The sequence below is a fragment of the Sylvia atricapilla genome, chromosome 1 (genome assembly GCF_009819655.1).
Source record: "Sylvia atricapilla isolate bSylAtr1 chromosome 1, bSylAtr1.pri, whole genome shotgun sequence".
In the NCBI taxonomy this organism is placed as follows: Eukaryota; Metazoa; Chordata; class Aves; order Passeriformes; family Sylviidae; genus Sylvia; species Sylvia atricapilla.
This window is the reverse complement of record NC_089140.1, coordinates 65,398,977-65,420,558: the sequence shown is the minus strand read 5'-3', so window position 1 is coordinate 65,420,558 and position 21,582 is coordinate 65,398,977. Positions and strand designations below refer to the sequence as shown.

At 48.9% G+C, this 21,582-nt stretch overlaps 1 protein-coding gene across 3 annotated transcripts; it reads right to left on the bottom strand.

Moving 5' to 3' along the window:
* Nucleotides 1-1,780: 1,780 nt before the first annotated feature.
* TFAP2A (transcription factor AP-2 alpha) lies at nucleotides 1,781-19,482 on the bottom strand. 3 transcript variants are annotated; one of them, XM_066324798.1, is made up of 7 exons: nucleotides 19,129-19,482; nucleotides 13,803-14,237; nucleotides 10,797-10,848; nucleotides 8,935-9,166; nucleotides 7,930-8,048; nucleotides 5,493-5,634; nucleotides 1,781-3,944 (listed from the first exon to the last, which is right to left on the bottom strand). In XM_066324798.1, the coding sequence occupies exons 1-7, from the start codon at nucleotides 19,177-19,179 to the stop codon at nucleotides 3,656-3,658; spliced, it is 1,320 nt and encodes a 439-aa protein (XP_066180895.1). In that variant the 5' UTR covers nucleotides 19,180-19,482; the 3' UTR covers nucleotides 1,781-3,655. The 3 variants fall into 3 exon arrangements, with proteins under 3 accessions (XP_066180895.1, XP_066180886.1, XP_066180878.1); XM_066324789.1 differs by lacking the exon at nucleotides 19,129-19,482 and adding an exon at nucleotides 16,635-17,239; XM_066324781.1 differs by lacking the exon at nucleotides 19,129-19,482 and adding an exon at nucleotides 15,547-16,415.
* Between the last annotated feature and the right edge of the window lie 2,100 nt (nucleotides 19,483-21,582).

Below are 21,582 nucleotides of genomic sequence, written 5' to 3'. Positions count from 1 at the left end.
ACAGATTTTTGTTTAGTGTATAAAAGCATGACCTAGAATTTCACTGCTGCACCTCGATCACAACGTTAAAAATGCATCCAAAGAATGCTGAAGTAATTAGCACATTTTAGTAACTGCACATTGGTCACAGCAGAAGAGGCTGAACCGAACCTAGTCTGATTTCCATTATCACCCGTAAAATCCTTCCTTAGAAATAATAGTAATAAGGAAATCTATGCAAGGTCATTTCATTTCTGTTTTTTGGTGGCTTGCTAATCCAGCAGCAGGATACCTAAAATGTGCTCTCCTACCATGAAGTAGCTAATTATATCTTTAAAACATTATTTATTATGACCTTATGATGTTCTAGCATAAGATTGCTTTATACATTGACCAGTATAAAACGATTATATTGGGTACAGGTTTCAAAAAGTAACAAGCATCTGTAAATCCAGATATGAATGAATGGTATTTAATAAGATTGTTTTCGTTTAAAAATGAGTATTTATGTGTTGCTGTAGAAAGAGCAGCAATGTATTGCTGTTTATGAATGCTATTGTGCCTGAGGTTAGGATCCCACACACAATCTGAGATGCAGCCAAGAAAAACAGCCCTGATAGACAATGCTTCACTTCACCTGCTACAATACTGTGCATTTCATTTATGTCAAGAATATGTACAGTTAGGGTTCATTCACCTCATTATTTTGTTACATCTACTTTACGGTTAACCAGTCTCTCTTGGAAATAATAAATAACTGTTTTTAAAACAATTGCAGCTTTGCATTCAAAAGATCCACTTTCAATTTATAGGAAAAAAAAATATTCACCATTTTTATAAACTAGCTGGCTCTTGAAAATAGAATTTAGACTCCACCAACTCTCTTTCTGCTTGGCAAGATTGATTTTACACTGCCTTCCATAAGTAGATTACCAAAGCAAAATGAAACATCTTGGGCTTTATCTAATGCTTTGCTTCACCAGCTCTACCAAACGTCAAAATATATGAGTAAATGTTAATTCTCTGTGCAGCTTTATTGTACACACCTCCCTCCTAACCTCCTCAATTTCTGCCTGAGCGAAAAGGGGAAAAAAGGGAGAGAGAGTCAGGGAGGGAAGGAAAGAGAGAGAAAAAAAATCAACCTCCACTACCAAAAATACCGTCAGCACTTAAAGGAGACCCTCTCTTTAAAAATGCCTTTACATTCTAAACTGCATTAAGTCTCTCTTCCTATGATATAACATAATCCAGCCTGATCCTGACTTCACCTACCCCCCGGGCCAAAGAAAATAGATTCAAAATCTGAATTCTCACATGTTTTTATATCCCATCTTCAAGACACACACTCCATTTTTTTTAAAGTGAACTTCCCTGTTTCACAACTGGTTTCCACAAGAAGAAACTGAAGCTAAAAATTTCAGTCCCTTATAGACTGACACAGCCATCTCAAAATGTCAGTCTGTGCATTCCACTAAAACACGAACCATCAATCAGAAATAATCTGTCTCCTGCAAGATTTCACTAAAGTTCACAACCGTGAGATGATTTTGTTGGCATCAACTATGGAGCTTTTCTTTTTTCTTAAGGGGGAGGGAGCACCCAGCTCTGATTTATCAGTATAAATTTTTTTCATCACATTAATTTTCAGAATTTTCTCAGTAATGATTCTTTTTCAAATGTCCTTCTTGAAATGTGTTTTTTAATCTCTGCTCTCTGTTAGGACGACTACATGTACAAAATTTTATAGGCTTATAATTCTGTATGCTATATATAAACATAAATAAAAACCTAGAGGTCAACATAAATAAAATAAAACTTTTATTTTTTAAATAAAATTATGTTTTGGTTAAAGAAAAGATAGTGTGTCATTTTTGTTAGTAGTACAGACAATTTTTTATCCAAAAGAATACATTGTGCTTTATTGTGTCATTTGTCTGAATACAGACTCAGTGGAATATCTAAATGATACCCTGCTCTGAACTCCAAGTTGAAAGTAAGTTTTTATTATACTTGAGGGAAACAATGGGTTCAGCTGCTTATTGCAAGGAGCAATTGTCAAGGGAGAGTTAAACTCAATTACTGTAACCATACTGAATAAAAAATACTGCCAAGAACAAAAATACGCCTGGGTAAAGACAGCTACTGAATAAAAAAATCGACATAAAGCGTATCAAATATTTATTTATCTGGGCAACAAAGGACTATGATACATTGATAGGCATGGAAACTACTGCCGGCACAACTCAATACAATACAACTATAACTGCTTCCAATATGGCCAGTGGAAATACAGGATACCAGGTGGTCCCAAATGTTTGAAGTTCTTTGGGAAAAAAAAAAAAAAAAAAAAAAAAAAAGAAAAAACAAGGAGAAAAATAAAAACAAAAGGAAGGGAGAAAAAAAAAAAAAGACGGGGAAGAAAAGGAAAGTAAAGCTAAATCTTGTTTTAAAAGACAATATTAATTTATTGCTCTGTTGGTGCTTTTGGGAGAAGGACAGTGGATGAAAATAACTTTTTTCATTTTCCACAACACATAAGGGTTGTAAAACCACTAACATGTTTAAAAACCTTGCCAGGGTCCAACATCACTTTATTTTATCTTCAATGAGAAACTAAATGTCATACTAATTATATATAAAAATTAATGGTTTTTTTATTTGTTCAGCTGCTTCATTGTCGCTTTTAACATGCTACAACAGGGCTAAAAATGATGAATCCCAGAGAAAAACCCCCAAAAAACCTCTGATATCTAAATAAGTACCATGAACCACATGATGAACTAAGAGGGGAAGATTTAAAACCCACTAAACAAGAGGTAAACGAGATCACCAGATAAATAAAAAAAGGCTTAAAACAGACTCACCATATTTACAATTCCCATTAAATTACACATAAATAAATATATACATACATGAACACTGATTCCCTTATATAATAACCGTGAATCGTGTTGCAATAGAAAGTTCAAGTTGGTCGCTTTACCTTGGACAGGAAAAAGTTCTACAACTGAAGATATGACATGGAACCGCTTGTGTTTTGTGTTCAAGTTTATTCACAATACTGATAAAATGTCATCAGTCTTTTTTGCCTTTTGTATGTCTGCTGTTGCTGTTGTACTTTTTCACTTTTTTTTTTTTTTCATTTTTAGTATGGCTACAATCTTAACTGAAGTTTATGTAAGGGAAGGTGGTGATTCAGTCCGGTGAAGCTCATAGAATTTTTAAGTATTATTTATTTCTTTTTGTTTGTTTTTTTTTTAATTTTTAATATATTTTTAGAAAAAAAAGTCCTTTTCTTTTTTGTTTTATTTTTTGTTGTTTTTTTTTCTCCTTTTGTTTTATTTAAAAAAAAAGTTCACAAACTCAACACAGAACTTTTTTTCTTTGCTGGCTCCGTCCCCCTGTTCTGTTCTCTTAGGCTCCAAACTGGGGTAGAACGATGGTGGCAGTGGGAAGAGGGGGGAATTTAAGTGGGAGCAAATGGAAATGTGGATGTTGGGAAGGGGTGTGGAGAGAGGGCAGAGCAGTCCTGCAGAGTCAGAGAACAGGACTGGCAGAAGGACGCTCATTCTGTTGCTGTAGCCTGGGGTGTTGGGTGCCGGGGAGAGGGAGGAGGGAGATGAATGGATCGATGGGCTGTGAGGGGGAAGGGAGAGGAGTGTGTGGGGGGGGATCCTCACTTTCGGTGCTTCTCCTCTTTGTCGCCGCTTTTGGTGCTGTTGTCTGTGTGGCTGTTGGGGTTGTTGCTGAGGTACATTTTGTCCATGGCCTTGAGCGCCTCGGTGAGATAGTTCTGCAGGGCGGTGACGGCAGCACACACCGCCGGGCTCCCAAAGCCGTGCGAGATGAGGTTGAAGTGGGTCAGGCAGCTCTGGATGCCCGGCTCCAAAATGGGGTTGGGCCGCGAGTTCCCCAGGGGAGATCGGTCCTGAGCCAGCAGGTCGGTGAACTCTTTACAGATCTGTCTGTTGCACAAATGGAGCAGAGAGACAGAGGGAGGGAGGGAGGGAGGGAGGGAAGGGAAGAGAGAGGGAGAGAAATGAACCATCACTGGCGGCAGCAAAGCCCGTGCATTCTCCCTGCTAGACTGCACAAGACCCTGGCTCAAGGGGGCTCCTGCTCCTGAGCGCACACACTCTCTCCCTTCTCCCTCTCCTCTTTATGCATCCTTCCTCCTAATTCTCACACCTCCCCAGCACACACAAACCCCTTCACCTTGTGTGCACACACCGACAGCACACCACACATCACACCCCAGCCCGCCCCATGCAACACAGGCAGACAACAGGAACACAGAGACACTGCTCTCTGTATCTCGCCCCCCCAACACTCTCCGTAGATACACATCTCTGCCCAGCTGGGGCTTGGAGCACAAACACAGTTTAAAGTTCCTGAGCAGGCTTAATAGACAGGCTATGATATCCAAAGGTAGGCTAGGAGATTTATCCATATCTTAGAAGATTCCCTTTTTGGGGGGGGAACCAGAGAGATATATGGGCCTCTTCCTTCACAAAGCTAAAACACACACCTGTGTGTCAGGAAGAATGGGTGAGGGCAGAACGGGCAATTGAGGATTTAAATTAGGGTATTCTGAACATTTATATATGTAAATCTCTATCTCCAAATCCAAAGGGACCTTTCCACAGAGGGAAAGGCTGACGCTAACCAGCACCTGGAAATTTCCTTCCAGGGAGGTGAGAAGGGAGGATACAAGGGCATGGTGCAGAAGATAGGTTATATCACCCACTCAACTGCACAAATGGTTGGAGAAATAACACACCTTACAGCAAGAGAGCTCAGAGGCATGTTGAAACACTTTGTATTCTAAAACCCACATTAATGTCTTCCAGCCATAAAGCAGCTCCCATCTCCTGCTTGTGTCCTCTGGCACTGTGCCCTTTGGTGACACCTCCATCGGTAATTAAGGGCTACTAAACAACCCTTTTAATTTCCAGCAAACATACCAAAACAATCATTTTCTTTTCACGCACCACCTGGAAGTCTGGGCAGCCCCACCAACGACAGACTAGGCTAGCATTTTAACTGCATGCAGATTGTCATTTAAAACATATTTTTAATATCCCTGTATTTGCTAAGTAACAGAGCTGCTTAGGCAAGAAGAGCCATTGCCGATTTTAATGAACTGAAATCAGTTTAATGTGCCAGGTTTATTTTATTGTCAATGAGAAGCGTTCCCCTTCTACTTAAATTGATAAGCTAAGGGAATAGGCCCAGAAAATGTTTTGCTCTGAAGAATTACTGCTTTTTCTGTAACTAAACATCCACCCTCAATTTGCACAATTCACATTCAAGGTAATCTGCACACACACTGATTTGAAGGAAACCAAAAGAGTTCTCTTATACCAGACGGGCCAACACACACACTCACAACTTGCAAAGCCATCAGCCACTGGTTATGCAGCAAACAAGTATCTTCATAATAAAAGCCCCAAACACAAGTTTGTCCCCCTCCCTTATTTCTGAGCAACATGCCAGAAAGTTAAATGTCTTACTTTGTAGCTAGAAGCATGTTTTTTCTTGTGACTTGCTCGTTTGGATCGGAATGTTGTCGGTTGAGAAATTCAGCTACTGCTTTGGCAGGAAATTCTGTCTCACAAACGTACCCAAAATCTCTAGCTAGATGTACTGCTTCTCCTGAATATGAAGGCACGGGTGGGGATAGAAAGAAACACAGCTCATCAGTACACATCGCACAGAGGCAAAAATCTATTTGAAAAAACTCAAAAAACCCACTACATTCTACTTGGGCTTTTCTTCTCAAAAGCTTGGACATTTTCTCTTTGAAAAAGTTAGGGCCAGAAAAGCTAATTACATCTTATCTTGCAGTTTTCTTTGCTTCAGTTGAAGGTAATGCAAATCCGTATTTTCATAACAATTGTTAGGAGTGAAATCTCGCATAAGAATTTTTAAAAGGTCACATTGACTAAGAGATACTTTTAGACAGACAGGCTCCATCCACCTAGAATGCGTGCTTCAATTTACATCTCCATACCTATAGAAAGCCATTTATGCACATTTTATTCACAGCTATTTACTCTGAAAATGTGTTTGCCTCAGCCACATCTCTACATTCTTTTGCAATGCATCAATGATTAATATTGATCATAATTACTCCTAGAGCTCTTCTAAATAAAATGCATTAAACAGCTAAGTGTTTAAAATTTACCTTGATCGCATATAATTATATGTTCACCCCCAAACGATTAACCATGAGAATTTTAGGGTCATTCCACCGAGTCTGTCTGTTTTGTTGATTTTCAAATCTTTGGTTTTAATTTCCTGAACCAGTTGGTTTTTACTGCAGGGCTTCCTGCCATTAGCTCTAGCTCCGGAAGAACGCATGCGCCAATTAGAGCTTCAAAGCCTCAGTCCAGTGAGCTTGTTTCCATAAAATGGAGCGGATCATAAACAATAACAGTACTCTAGAAACTGCCTCATCACTACGGGACTCAAAGCCCCAGCAATGTTTATACTATCATCTCCCCAAAATTAGCCACCATCACTAAGTTATCTGAAGATCATCAGGCCTCTGGTTTTGCTTTTTAAAAAAATCATTCTTTTCAAAGCCATTGTACATGAAAGCCAAACAGAACAATGGATTACCATAAAACCTTCTCCGTATTCATTAACATCACAAATAATGTTAAGCATCTACCAAATCTAGACTTTTTACAAGTTCTCCCCTCGTCATTTTTTTACCGCGTGTCAATGCAATTGCAAAGCCTTTTCAGAAACATGAAGGCGCGGTAATTGTCACGCAGCATAAAAATAGTTTGTTCACTAATCCTGATGTTTAAAGAAATGACGCTTGGCATCATCACACGGTGCTTCTTCCCAGTCTCCTCCAACGTGAAACATTCCTCGCACAATGCGAAGCGACAACAAAACAAATTCCCGCCTACGAAACCAAACTCAAGCTGGACCTGGACAGCTCAGGCTGAGTTTAAAAGCACTTTACAAACTGAACCAGTCTAAAATGCGGCCGAACTCATAAGTAAGGGGAAAGGAGAGGGGTCTATCTGCAGGCCTCAGACATACGTTGTGTCAGCCAGCGTGACACAGCCACTGCTTCAAAACTAAATGACTGCAAACTCCTGAGCTTCCCACCTCCCTGTACCGACAGCATAGGACATCCCAAGGCATTAAAAGCAAGTTGCACCTTTTCTGGCCAAAGTGAAGCAGAGGAGAATGATATAGCCAAGGGAACATGTGTTCTGAAAATGAGAACCAAAAGGGAGTGGGGGTTGGCAGTGGTGCAACTTTGAGGCTTTCAGGACACCATTAATTCATGGCTGAGGTCAAGGATTCCCAAATTAATTCAGGAAGTAATGGTCACGCATTTCTCAAATGCAGATGTCAGAAAAGTTAAATGATTTACTGTTATGCGGCTGCAGGCTGGGAGGGAGAACAAACTTAAAGTAGCTGCAGTTTCTGACATTTAAAATTGCTTGGTTGTCCACCTGTGGCAGAAGAACAGCAGTGAAGTATTAGAGGCTCCTCTGCCCGTAACTTCCAACCCGATACTCATGGGTCTCTTATGGGGCTAAGCCCACGATCCCCCTTCATAGGGATCCTTCCCGTGCAGCTCCCAATGAGATCTGCTTAGTTACGTTTGAATGAGTGAGCAAGATGAGGCCCTGAAAACATCTAGCTCGGAAACTTAAAAGCAAATAAATAATAGAACGCTTTGCTGAGTCTGCAGGACTCGCACAAACCCGTTTCAGGTTATAACAAAAAGCAAAGGCACCCAATTAACCTGATCTTTCCTTAAGACATAGAAAATAACGCCCTTCCAAATGCCAATGAGCAGCGCTGACTCTGGAAAGGAGGATCAAAACCCGAATGACCCAACAGCAAGTCTTCTCCCTTTTGGCAAAGGCAAGAGGCACGTTTTCCAAAGGAGCCCTCCCAGCTCTTTGAGTCACTTACCCTCCACGAGTGATGTGAGCAAGGTAACGTTAGCAGCTTTACGCCTCCCGGCTGGCAGGTTTAGTCCGATTTTGTCCAGTTTCTCCCTCAGAGATCTCCCTCCGTTTTTAGACTTTGCCCTGCTCCACAGAGAAAAAGGCGTTGAGAAATGGGGCTTGGGGAAACACCTGCTCCTACTTTGGCTCCAGCCCCCACACGACCCCAACACATCCCTTCCCAGGGAAGGGAATCAAGGGTTTAAGCACAAGGGATGGGATACATGGCTGTGGGAGGCTCAAGACCAACTGTTGCTGAAAGCTGAATCCCAGATACAGGGATGGTGCTTTGGATGTTTCCACACCTAGAGAACAGCAGCCCTCACTAAGGTCTAGATCAGCCCCAGAGCTGATGGGGAGCTCTGAGGTGTCGCTCCCTGAGCTCCCAAGGTGCCGCGGACACGAAGGCAGCTTCTCCCCAGGCGTGAGGGGAGGAGGCCGATTTGTAGGGCCAGCAGCTCCAGAGCCAAACTCTCCGTGGCCCATCTGTGGCTTCGCAGCAGAGCTGGGCTAAGCGAGGCTGCAGAGATGGGAGCTGCCTTAATTAATCCTGGATGTTATTCCCTGCCCAGGCACTGCCTAATTGCCTGGGCGAGGCCACAGGGTGGGAGCCCACGGCGGAGCGCCCTCCACTGAGCCGGTCCCGGGGGGCGGGTGTGTGTGCCCGTGGGGGTGCTCCCGGCCAGAGAGGGGCAGGGACACGCAGGGGTCCCCACGGCGGGGCCCGGGGTCCGCGCAAGGCCGCGCGTTGCCATGGCGACAGCGCCGCGCCCCCTCCCGCGCCCGGCCGCGCTGCCCCGCCAGCCGCGCGCGCCCCGCCCCTAGCGGCGGCCGCCGCGCTCCCCCCGCGCCGCCGCCCCGCGTGGGCGCCCGGCCTCCTCCTTCCCTGCCTCCATCCCTCCCTCCCTCCCTCCCTCCCTCCCGCACGGCACGGCCCGGCATCCCGCCTCCCGCTCCCTCCGCCCCTCACCTCCGGAGCACTCCGCCCAGCAGGGAGGCGTTGAGGCACTCGGGCGGCGACAGGCGTCTCTGCACTTCCGCCACCGTGACCTTGTACTTGGAGGTGGAGCTGAGCAGCGAGAGGCGGCCCGGCACCGAGCAGAAGACCTCGTTGGGGTTCACCACCCCGCCGAAGAGCGCGTCCTTGTTGATGGGGATGGAGGAGACGGCGTTGTTGTTAGACTTGGAGAGGGACACGGGGCCTGCAGGGAGGGAGGAGCAGGGAGGTGAGGGTGAGGAGCGGGCGGGGAGCCGGGGAGGGAGGGGGAAGCACCCGAGCCGCTCTCCGCGGCCGGCCCCGGCCCCGCACCGCCGGCGGGGCAGCGGGGACGCAGCGGGGGCACCCCTCCCCTCTCTCGTCGGGAGGCGCAGGGAGAGAGCCGGACATCCCTCGACCCGCAGCGGGGACATCGAAAAGACCCGCGCAGCGCCTGCCGGGCGGCGCACTCGGTACCGCCGTGTCGGGCGGGCCGTGCCCGGGCAGCGGCGCCGCCGGCAGGGTGTGTGGCAACCCCGGGGCCCCGCCGGCGCACAAATTTAGACGTGGAAGACGCGTAACGCGGCGGAGAACCGGCACCCCGAAATATAGGTTGGTCCCTGCCCGGCGGCGGCCGGCTGGGAGGTGCCGGGCCGTGCCGGCGTTCGGTGCCTCGGGTCCCGGCCGCCTTCCCGTTCTCCTCCGCCTTAGCCCGCTCCGCTTGGCGGGCGCAGTCCAACCAAGCGGGGGGCTCTCTCCGTTTTGGATAGATCACTTGTGACATTAATAGCTCTGGGAAGGCTAATAGATACAACAGGAGTTAAACGAACTCTTGAGATTACTAATAAAAGAGCCAATTATCATGTCGACTTGGAAAGAGCATCTCTTAAGATTTATCCCTTGCACATCTAATTTGACGTGACAAAGGCTTTACAGGCGGGGGGCGGGGGGGTATGAAAGTTCAGGTTCGCTGGCTGTACAGCGATTAGGGTTAGAGAGGAGAGTGTCTCTACTCAGCATCTCTCTCCTGCGGTGGCCTGGGTACCCAAATTCCAGGCGGCCACGCAGCCATAGCACCCCTCAGAGCAGGCAGGAGCTAGCTGCGCCTTCCACCCCGCCAGTTTTACTCCAACAGCGTCTCACTACACAGCATCCAAACACAAAACCCATCACTTTCCGCCGAGAACCTGCTTTGCAAAAAGACCTGTGCCACCTTTCCCAGTCCTTCGGTTGTCCGAAGAGCGACGGGAAATGAAAATCGAGTGCAAATTTGCAATAAATATTTCGCACGATTTGGGTACCAGCTTCCAAGCAATTAAATTCTAAGTGAAGCAAGCACACAAAGCCAACGAAAACCAAATCGCCCTAACCACCGACAGACACCAGTTTCCAGAAACTCGCCCTTGTTTTCCACCAGTCCACCTCACCACCGGTGCGATTTAAATAAGAAAACCCGAAGGAGGGGGAACAACGATTTCACTTCCATAGCCCCATTTACCAACAACGATTCAAGCCCTCCTCTCAGCCAGATGCGTGGGGCAGACCATGAAACCCAATTGTTTGCTAATGCACTAAAAGACCGGCTCGGAATTTCTAGATCATCTGCTAACATTTTTCCCCGTTAGCGACAATAATAATTAAAATACCCGGCAAACGTGGCCGCTTAAAGAGGGCGGATTTCAACCCACATCGCCCGCTTTTCTTTGCTTCCAACCTTTCGGCCAACAGTACATGCCAGAGGAAGGAGCCCGGGGCCGGGGTACCGGAGGGGAGAGGGGGGAGGCCGGGTAAGTCTTCCCTGCGAGCAGTCCCCAGCCTGTGACGACATGTTTGGTATGCGCAAGGAAACAGCTTACCTTTCTTAATTACAGTTTGATCTGGGATGTTAATACCGGGGTCTTCTACGTGCTGCAACAAAAGGAACAGGCAGGGATGTCAGTGTACGACCACAACAAAAGGCAGGGAGGGACGAGGTGGGATGGGGTGCAGGAGAAGTTTTGTGTCCCCCCTCCCATTCCTGGGCACGGAATGGGGAGGGAAACAACAGATCCTGCATGGAAAGGGAGGGGTGGGAGGAAGGAGATTTGCGGGGGGGGGGGGGGGGGGGGGGGATTTCCTTTATCGAGAGGAACCCTGCATCCCTCCCAGCTCTTCCCCCGATCCCAAAGAAAAATATAATAAATCACTCGCACAACCCCGGGGCCCGAGCGGCCTTAAGCTTTCTGAGGAGTCCCTCCTCTCGTCCCTTCCCTCCTCCCCGGGAAGCAGCCCCGGCCCGAGCCAGCCCTTCCCCGCCGCTGTGCCCGCTCCCGCGCCCGCGGGAGGGAAGGCACAAAGGAGCGCGGAGCGGCCGGGGGGGCCGCGCACCCCGCGCACCCCCGGGCTCCCCCACTATTGTCCCCTCGCAGGTCCCGCGGTCGCGGCTACAGCTGGGGTTCGCGCGGCGGAGTCACGACGTGATTAGAAAGTCAAATGAAATCATGTTTTTTAATTCCAAAAACTGACAGGCAATATAATGTCTGGCTGTGTTTACAAATTAACACCAGTGCTGCTGAGATAGAAGATTTCGCAATCGTTACAAAACCCAGGCATTACCATTTAAAAAACTATTACTTCCTTCTCTAGTCTTTGTCCAACAATAATACTGATTCTAACATTTTCCATTCTGTCTTGGATTTATGCTCCTGTTAATTGTGCCTGATCTCAATGATTCCGGGTGGATGGTACTAAGTTGCTTTATTACAGGTTTTATTATACTCAATGCTCTCATTTGTAACTTGCCTAAAGTGCTTCTGGATTTAAGTATAATTAAAATGAGAAATGTTCAGAAATGACTACTGCTGCAGTTCTTGTGTTTTAACTATATGGGGAAATATGATCCCTTTATGCATGCACCCTAAACCCATAAAGTAAATGTAGTGTGGCATAATACTTTTATTTGTGTTATTTCTACGCATATTCCGTACAGGGAGGACTGTTAAGTTTAAAATCCCACAGAGATATTTATGATTAAATAATTTTCACCGTCTACTTGACTTTCTTAAATATTTAGCAGTAGTTTTCATTAAAGGTTAACTGTTGCAGCAACGGAAAAATTCAAAAATTGCCCTCCCAATTCAGATTTCTGTAAAGGATTTTTTTTTTTTTTAACTATATAAAATACACCTAAAAGATGCACCCTTTTATTTTTTACTCTCCTTCATGAAGCCTGCTGATTCAGTCTTACAGAGAAAAAAAAAATGGCTAGGCTGGCTCAAGGATTTAAACCAGATGGCATTTGGTTTTCACGAAGTATAGCAATGCTATTAATTCACAGATCTGCAGAGGAGGTTTCCCGAATCAGCTCACTGCCATGGAGCACAACTGAAGAGAGGGAGAATTCAAGAGAACGTTTTAGGTCGTGTTCTTCCTACAGCAATCAGGGGCTTGCAGTCAACAAATTAGTTTATTCTTACGATTGCCTCAATGTTATTTTATATCAAGTTTAAAGAGTCGACCTGCTTTTAACGGATCCAAATTGCTTACTAAATCCTCCACTTTGGAAAACGTATGCGTTTATTGCAAAACTGCTAAACACAGCCAGCAATTTTCTGTGGCTAATTTAGCCAGATGAGGGCTGTAATAAATTCACTATTTTCTCGGAGTATAATTTACAAAAGATTTCAAAATGACCTCCAAAAATAGGTAAGTTCATCTGAACATTATCCTTGCAACACGAAACTGTACTCATTAAACTGTCAGCGAATATATTGTTGTAATATTTGATCCTGTAATTTGGGATGGCATTTCAGCAAAAATCACATCCAGATACCAGAGTTCCCTCCTCCTCTTTCCTCCTGCAAGTCAAGCAGCTTCAGTCCCTCAGCATGAGCTCTGTGGGCTTTAATAAATTTATTGCCATGTTCTAATTCCATTTTCGGGGAGAAACCCAGAAAGATGAACTTTGATCATGACCTATCATGTTGCATAAGGCCACTTTCCTAAGTGAACAATAGCCCTGGCTTGCTTTGTAAGTAGCCTGTGCACTAATGTCATGCTTAATTAGAAATCATTTTTAAAGTCTGTACTCATCGATAACAGAATTATGCCCCCCAAATCATGCATCCTCCAATAGGCTCCCAACATTTAATTTAATATAGGGTGTAGCAGGTCTGACTCGAATTCGATAACCCATAGGTAATGATTTATGAGGTCATCCCTTTGCACCGCTACTAAAAGAAGGTGGCAGCATTTTAGTGTATTTCTTCCCTGATTTGTCAATTAATTCCTTTATAGAAGAGGATCTGCCCATACCCTCTTATAACTTTGGATGTGGTTATCCCGTATGCCAATCCTGAAACCGTAGGAAACCAATTTTTCCTTCTTAGGCCACTTTCACCCACTTCCCTCCACCCCCCCCCCCCCCCTTACATTTGTGAGATCTCGTTAAATGTCCTCACAGGCATTTCAGACTCGTGTCTTTCCCAAGGCAGTAAGAAATCCCCAAATGCACGGCCCTGTGGTGATATTATATATTCTTCCAATCGTAACAGCTTATTGTCATTGAGAAGGAAAGATATTGTTAACGATGACAGTAATTTGATTTATTTATATTTTAGTGGGCAAGTTAGCGGGGAGGTATCGCACAGGGACGAGCTGCGAGAACCTTTTGTTCTAGGTGGGGGCTTCACTTTTCCCTTGGGGGGGGCGAGTTCTCTTCTTCCCTTCCTCTTTTTTTTTTTTTTTTTTTTTTTTTTTTTCCTTTCCCTTATTTTCTGGGGAGGGGTGGTGTTCCCCCCTCCCTCCCTGCCTCCCTCTCCCCCCGACGTTGAGCTCCCGCGGTAAGAGGGATGGATGGGCCCTGGGGCGGCCCCTCGGCTTACCGGCACGTCCTCGATGGCGTGGGGGATGGAGTGAAGGGGCAGGTCGGCCAGCCCCGAGCCCAGCCCGTGCGGGGCGTGCAGCAGGTCGTCGTGCCGCCGGTAGTCCCTGCGTGGGTCGAGCCCCGAGAGCTGGTGGGGCAAACCCCGGTGCGTGTGGAGCAGCCCCGTCTCCTGGCTCTGCCTCTGTCCCGGCCATCCTGGGTGCTGGGGCTGCGGCTGGGCATGGAGGGGGTTGAGGCTGTACGGGTCGTTCACGTGGGAGTAGGGGTCCTGAGACTGGGGGTAGATGGGCTGGTAAGGGGGGGGGAAGTAAGGGGGCTGGAAGTCGGCGTTGGGGGTGTGGGAGAGCGGTGGGGCGCTGGTGTAGGGAGACTGACCCACGGTCCCCAGTTGGGGTAGCCGGGCTGTCCCGTTGCTGGTACTGTCGTGGCGCTCCTGAGGTGGGGAGCGGGAGCGGGGAGTGGGGGGGGGGGGGCGCGGGTTGGGGGATGGAAGGGGTAGAGGAGGGGGAGGAGGGGGAGGGGAAAGGAGAAAAGAAAAACAAAGATAATATCAAACTGATTTTCCTCAAAATCGCCTTGAAATTTTCATCTCTAGGGCAATGAGGGGCAAATCATCATCTCCGAGGCGGAGAAAAGCAGATCTGGGGATCTCTCTGTCTCTGATTTCCCTTCCCAAATAATTAAGAGGCAGTCTCACTTTTTAAAAAACAATAATAACGGCAATAATGATAACAGCAATTATAGCAATAATTACAACAGGACAGCTTATAATAATTAATAAAACATTGCGGCGATACAGCGTGGATTCACAACAGATCGCGCCCGGGCATTTAAGGAGCAGGTATTTCCCACAAATAAAAAGAATAATTCACGAGCGATCGTTATTGAAATAATAATTCTGCCACAACCCAAAATCCTTCCTCTGGCCCTTAACAGAACCCAGATAAATGCTGTCTCTGACACTACCGATCGCACGCGTCCCAAGAAAACCCCGGAAAATCCAAGCCCACTGCCATTTTGTTACCAGAAAACGCCGAAATACGCTGCAAACAAACCGGTAGTTCCCCCCCAAGAGTTTTAGAAACGTTTCGGGGAGAAATCACTACCACGGTCCCCCACCTACGGGGAGAGCCGTCCCGGTGCCCGGCCGAAGCCCGGGCTGGCCGGCGTGCGGTTTGGGAGCGGAGCGGGCGGCGGCGGCCCGGCCGCCGGGGAAGCGGAGGAATGCGGCAGGCGACCGGGGGAAGCGCCGCCGCCCCGACGGGCGAGGGGCAGCGAAACGAGCCCGGGTGTTTCGGCACGGTTCTGCCGGCTCCCGAGGCCGGGCAGATGAGCCCACACGGAACGTCTGGGGCAAAAGGAATGGCCTCCGCGGAGGAGGATTCGAAGGAAAGAACCACGGTTCCGAAAATGGGAAACGAGAAAGCGAAAATACTACGTTTGCAGGTGGCAAGGTGAAGGAATCGAAGCGGTAGGGTCCAAGCAAAGCCTTTAGCCGTTCGCTCGAAGCAGACCGGAAAAAAAAAAAAAGAAAAGAGGCGGGGGGGGAGGGGAGGGAAGAAATGAAAAATAAAGAGAGAAGGGAGAAAATGCAAACCACCGAATTTATAAAAATGAAGGAAAGGAAAAAAAGCCCTCTCCGGAAAGCTGGGTGCGAAACCCCCACTGCCACCGCCGACAACAATAGCAACAACACCCAGCGCGCACCGAACCCCCTCCGAGAGAAACGTGAAGCAACTCACCATAGCCGAAAAACTGTGCACTAACATCTGCGAAGATTCGGGGGTTACAAGTCAAGGTAGAAAAAACAACAAAAAGCCAGAGGAAAGGGACCGGCGAAGCGCGCAGCCCCCGGCGGAGCCCCGCGGGTGCGGGCGCGGCGCGGGCGCGGAGGGAGCGCGGCCGGAGCCCGGCGCTAGGCGCGGGCGGCGGGACCGGGGCGCCGGGGCTGCTCCTGCACCGCGGGCGCGCCACGATAATCCATCAGAACTTGCACCGATCTCTGCTGCCCTTCATCGGGTGTTCCCAAGGCGAGCTCTCTATCCTGGCGCGGTGTGAGGAGTCAAAGTTGGTTGCTTTTTTTTTTTTCTTTTTCTTTTTTGTTTTGGTTTTTTGTTTGTTTGTTTTGCGCTTTTTTTCCCCTTTTTTTTTTTCTTTTTTTTTTTCTTTTTTTTAGCGTGTGTGTGTTTGTTTCTTAATCCTTTTTTTTTTTTCCTCTGACTCTTTCTTTCTTTTCCTCCTTTGACTTAGCTGCTGCTTCACTTGAGCTCCTAATAACAGATCTGCTGCCTTCCTGGAGACTCCTAATAGCAGATATTCATGACTATTAATATTACACGAACACTTAATAAGGGAAGAATGGCTGGAAATCGAGCGTGAAGCGAGAAGGCAACTCAAGGCAGAGCCTGTTCTAAATGACGTCCATTGAATGAAGAATCAGTGTATCTAATCAGAGATGGGGGAGAGGGAGAGAGAGACAAAAAGGGAGAGAGAGGGAGCGGGAGAGAGAGAGGGGGCACATGCTGCTGCGTCTGACGAATCACAGGAAAGGGGCAACATTTTAAAAGGTTGCAGGGCATGCAAAAGTGAAAGAGAAAGAGATCCGGAGAGAGGGAGAGGGTGGGAGCCAGGAGAGGGGGGGGGTGCAGAAAGAGGGGGGGGGGGCGGGGAGGGAGTGGGAGAGACTGGCAGAAGGAGAGAGGGGAGGGGGCGCGGAATCCCCCCCCTCCCTTCCTTCCTCACCTTCGCTTCGCTTCGCTTCCCTTCCCTTCCCTCCCCCGCGGCTGTCGCCTCCCCATGTCCCCAGCCCCGCAGTCCTTCGCGGGCGCACCTCGGGCTGCGGCTGCTGCGCGTAGCCGGCCTCAAAGCCCAGGGAGAAGAGCGGCTGCTCGCTTCCCGCTTGGTTCTTGCCGCCCTCGGCCGCACCGCCGCCGCCTTTGCGCGGGGTGGGCTCCGCGGGACCGCCCGCCGCCCCGTCCATGCCCGGACGGCGCCCCGCCGAGGGGCTCCCCTCGCCGCTGCCCCCGCGGCGGCCGCCCCGCGCCGCCGAGCCGGCTCGCCTCCGTGCCCCACGTCCCGGAAACCGGCTGGGAAAGTTTTTTTGGGTGTCTCCCCCTCTGGGTGTCAGCCCTCCTCCTCCTCCTCCTCCTCCTTCTCCTCCTCCGGTTCGAGCCCAACGCCGAGACCAGCGGGCGCCCGGGGCGGGGGGGCTGGGGAGCCCAAGGAGCATCCGCCGGGCTCCCCGCGGCCCCCCTCTAGGAGGATCCGGGAAGAGACGGGGGAAAAAGGCAGGAGGCAGCAAGGCGGGGAGGGAAGGAGGGCGGGAGGGACGCGGGGGGGAGCGGGAGCCGGGAAAAGAGGCTAGGCGAGCGCTTCTCCCGGCCCAGACAAGCCGGGGCTCCGGCGCAACCCGTCGGACTGGCTGTGCAACTCCCAAACAACTCCCTTAAAACAGGCACCGCTCCGCTCGCCGCCGCCGCTGCCCCGCCGCAGCCGCCGCGCCGCCGGCGCCCGGCCCCACGCTCCGCCCGCCCGCCCCGACCCCCCGGCGCTCCGGCCGCCCCGGGCGCTGAGCGCGGCTGGCCGGTCTTTCATGCCTTTTTTTCTGGGTTTATTTCTGCTTTTTTCCTTTTTTTTTTTTTTTTTTTTATTCTTTCTTTTTTTTTTTTTTTTTTTTTTTTTTTTTTTTTTCCTAATTTTAAGGCAGGTTCTACCCCCGGCAGGGTACAGCCACCCTATTTTCCATCCTCTCTTTAAAGTGGTCTCGCACCCGCTCCCGAGGTAAACACGGAAAGCAAACCCCACACACACGCACAAAATCCGGCCGGTTCGCGGAGCGGCTGCTGCTCTCTCCGTGTTTGGTAACACCTCGGTGCGAAGTCCCATTAACACAAGGCAACAAAAGCCATTTGCGATGAAATCCACACTCTCGCACGTGTCCTAACTGGAAGACCGATCCTGAAGAGAGGGAGGGGAAAGAGGCACGCTTTCCACCAGAAATGCAGCTGAGGAATATGTCTTTTTATCCGGGTTGAAAGAAATTTTTTAAAAATCCAAAACGCCAAAAAAAAAAAAAAAAAAAAAAATAAAAGCAACCCAGCCAATCAAAAATATAATTAAAAAAAAAAAAAAAAAAACTTACACAACCCGCAAACCCCTGACACTTAATTCACAGAAATCAAGCACCCGCCAACGAGTGGACCTAAAGCTCAGCTCCCGCATCGGGAGACAGCTTCATCCCAAACTCCTCGATCCCGGACTAGATCATCTAATCAGTCGGCGCTGAGCCTGCCGAGTCCTCGGTCCCTTTCCTAAACTACAACATCGCCCAAAACAGCGATGCAAAAACGGGACAGTGCCCCCTTCGACCCAGAGATGCATGTTGGCAAGGCTCCGCCGAGGCTGAGGGGAATCTTCCCGCGTGGGTCACGACCAAAAAACAGCGTTCGCTTGCAAAGTAGAGTCTTTTATTGCGCGGTTCGAACGCACTGCACAGGCAACTTTTTCGGAACGGGTGACAATAGTATTCGTTGGTTTGAGACTAGGCATGGGTCCTGGGCATTGCTCTTCTTTTTCCTCTTCTTCTCCTTTTTTGCCAGATTAAAAGACACTCGCCTCATTCTAAATATATGGATGCACATACAGACACAGAGAGAGATGCGCGCACACAATCTGTGCTGAACGGCTCCAAAACCGAATGAGGTGGATTTTATTTTTTTTTTTCCCGAGCGGTTAAATTACTATGTCTCAAACACGTGGGAATGTGGCCCTGAAAATTAGGAAGCTGAGGGAACACTGCTCCTGTGATTTCAGTTAGGCAGCTGACCTCTGTAAATTTGTGCAGCTCGGTATAATTGAACCCGCAGATATATCAAAAAGGCTGAATTTAAGCGTCGGTCCTGAGCCAATTTATTTGGATGCCTCGGGTACCTAGAGTGCAAGAATAATTCTCTTCCCTTTGTTTCTTGGCCCTCTCATTCATTCATCTGTCCATTCATTCAGCCAGCCGCCTATCCATCCATCCATCCATATGGATGAGTGTAGCATCCTACAAGAGCCTTATCTACGGAGGATCTACCTATAGATCAGGCTTGCTTCTGGATCCTGTTTGCCTTTCCTCATACATTTCCGACAAAGCCGTGTTTCCACAAGCCCCGAAGTTCCTGGGGAAGGACCCCAGCCCCTCTCCGGCTGCAGGACCGCAAGGAAGCCTGACGACGGAGAAGAAGTTTTCCTAAACGAAATTGAGAGACGGAGGGATGCTGAAGGCTCCCGCTTGCAGCTGCGGGGCCGGGGCTCTGCCCGGGCCCGGGGGAAGCGCTTACCTCACATTCCTCATACTTGATATTATCCGTCAGTTTCCAAAGCATTTTCATGGATTGGCGTGAGAGAGAGGATTTGGTTCTCCCTGCCTTGCCTCTCCCTACGGTGGCGGTGCCGGGCGGCGTGGGGAGCGCGGCTGGCGGAGGCTCGGCAGCGCTCCCGTCCGCGCTCGGAGATCTCCCTCTAATGGTGGAAACTTTTCCCTTTTCCAGCTCTTTACCCACAGTCTAATCGCCTCATTAGCATATCAACAACAGCCCAATTGCTCGCCAGCACAACAACCTGCAGCGATGGACACAGGTAGAAGGGACCCACGAGCAAGGGAAAAAAAAATTAACGACAAAGGAAAAAAAAAAAAAAAAGCTTTCTTCGACCTGCTGAGCCCCGGCGCGGGGGGGCAGTGGGCCCTGCCTGTCTGCCTGCGGGCTGCCGCTGGCCTCTGCCTGCCAGCGGGGAGGAAAGTGGCCAGCGAAATCACAGAGGCTATACCGTCCGATCCTCAGAAAGTTTGGGGCTAGCCATGAAGCCACCCCATGGGATTTACCTCTCCCCTTTCCCACTTTATTTTTTTCTATTTTTTTTTTTTTACAGGGGTTAAAGGAAGCAAAGCGAGGAGAAACGAGACTCCAGTCCTGCTCGAACAAGGTTATTGTCTGTGGAGGCTTCTCTTGCTTTCTGGATTTTGTCTTGTCTTTTCCTTTTTTTTTTTTTTTTTTTTTTTTGGGTGGATATTTCTTTCCTTCGCAAACTATTTTTTTTCCTTCTCGGCTCTGTTGGCTATTCGTGTCCACAAAAACAGCACCCCAAACAAATCCAAAATTATCTCCCAAATAGAAGTGGACGAGGGGTAAATTGACTGTAGCAGAAGCCAAAAAGTCTTTTGCAAGCACTTGAGCAAAAGGACAAAACAATGACCACAATAAAACTTTGGTACTTTCTTAGGTGGAGCGCTTCGTTTGCTTAACAATGTGCCGCTAAGAGAGCGCTAAGTCTGCCCTCCTGGGGGCTGCTTCTCCACCCTTCTCCTCTTTTATTTCCCCGGGTGCCCAGCCTTCATCCATCCAAAGGCTTCGTTTTTCCCGTTTTTCTTCCTTTATTCCCCCCACACCCCCTCCGGGTGATCCCTCTCTTGACCGAAGGGCGAGGCATTCCCCTCTCCATGAGGCTGGCGTGTCGGGCCTGGCGCAGCTCGCCACGCCAGCCGTGTCCCCAGGCGTCCCCAGGAGCCGGGCATCCCCATGGCTGCCTGCGCACCTGGCTGCCCTGCTGCACACCGAAACTTCCTTTTGCCGACGGCAAAACCTGCCTTGTCGGCCTGGAAGACCCTCCCGGGGCCACCCTTCCCCCCCGCCGCGACGTCGGAGGAAAATTTACTGCCTCTAGGAGCAAATGGCCTCTGCACTCCGATGGGGAGCCGCAGTGGGCCCTCGGGGCCCCGGCCCACGTGTCGCCACGCCGGGAAGGGTGGCAAAGCCTCCGGGCTCCCGGGACTGCTGCTTCACGCACACAAACATCCATGTCCTCTAAACGGATTTTTTTCCCCCCCCTTTCCCCCTCCTCCACCGTACTCCCACCCCCGATGCTCTTTTTCACCAGCGCTTTTGTCTGCCACTGGCAGGAGAGTAAATTGTTGTTTTTACTCCCATTGAGGTTCAAATGGAGCTGGCAGATTAAGCCTAGTTAATGCCCCGGGGTTGGGGGGGGGGGAATGCTGGGGATGAGAAAAAGAGGAGGGAAAGGGGTTGATGAAGGGGCCCATCGCCCCTTAGCGCCGAACTGTCTGAACCGGGGCGGTCGGGAAAGCCTCCCACCCGGGACAGACCCCCACCTGCGGCTGCTCGGGACTCCCCCGGGCCAATGGCCTGACCCTTTTGCCTTCTCTCCGCCGGGCCGGTGGAGCGCAGGGTTGCGAGGGGAGAGGGAGGTTTTCCCCTAGAGATCCACACGGGGCAGCGGGAGGCGGGTCCGAGCGGCCCGGCCCCTCCGGCCAGGCGGGGAGAAGGAGCAAGGAAGGCCGGGGTGTAAGGAAAAGTCAGGAATAGATTTCAAGGCAGATAACCCGTAAATACGATTGCGCAAGAATTGATTTCAGTGAAAAAAAAAAAATCTTTTGAACGCTTTTTTTGCGCCGGTCTGATAAAAAGATGTTAGCAGATGTAAAAAGATGTTAAATAATTTTTGTTTGCTTATTTTGTTTCTCCGCCTTTTTTTTTTTTTTTTTTTTTTTTTTTGACGACTTGCTGCTATCCTAAAGAAATAATAATAATAATAAAATAAGGTAGTCTAAGGAAAAAACTTAATCGAGCGAGTGGAAAAGTTGGGAGTAGGAAAAGAAACTAGGCTCCCACCTGGAACTGGACTGTCCTGGGGAAGAAATAATTTTTTAAAAAGTTCTTTTCTCTAAGAAAATCCCGTGTGCTTGAACAGGACGGTGCATCTTCCCTTTCATTAGTCGG

What these genes read in the sequence shown, in the direction of transcription:
- TFAP2A (XM_066324789.1), bottom strand. Translation starts at nt 17,033, where the DNA reads ATGCTCCTTGGGCTCCCCAGCCCCCCCGCCCCGGGCGCCCGCTGGTCT. An exon ending in ACGCCATCGAGGACGTGCCG is followed by an intron (nt 10,849 to 13,802) that starts GTAAGCCGAGGG and finishes CTTTTGTTGCAG; the next exon opens with CACGTAGAAGACCCCGGTAT. An exon ending in GCTCACATCACTCGTGGAGG is followed by an intron (nt 5,635 to 7,929) that starts GTAAGTGACTCA and finishes CTTCATATTCAG; the next exon opens with GAGAAGCAGTACATCTAGCT.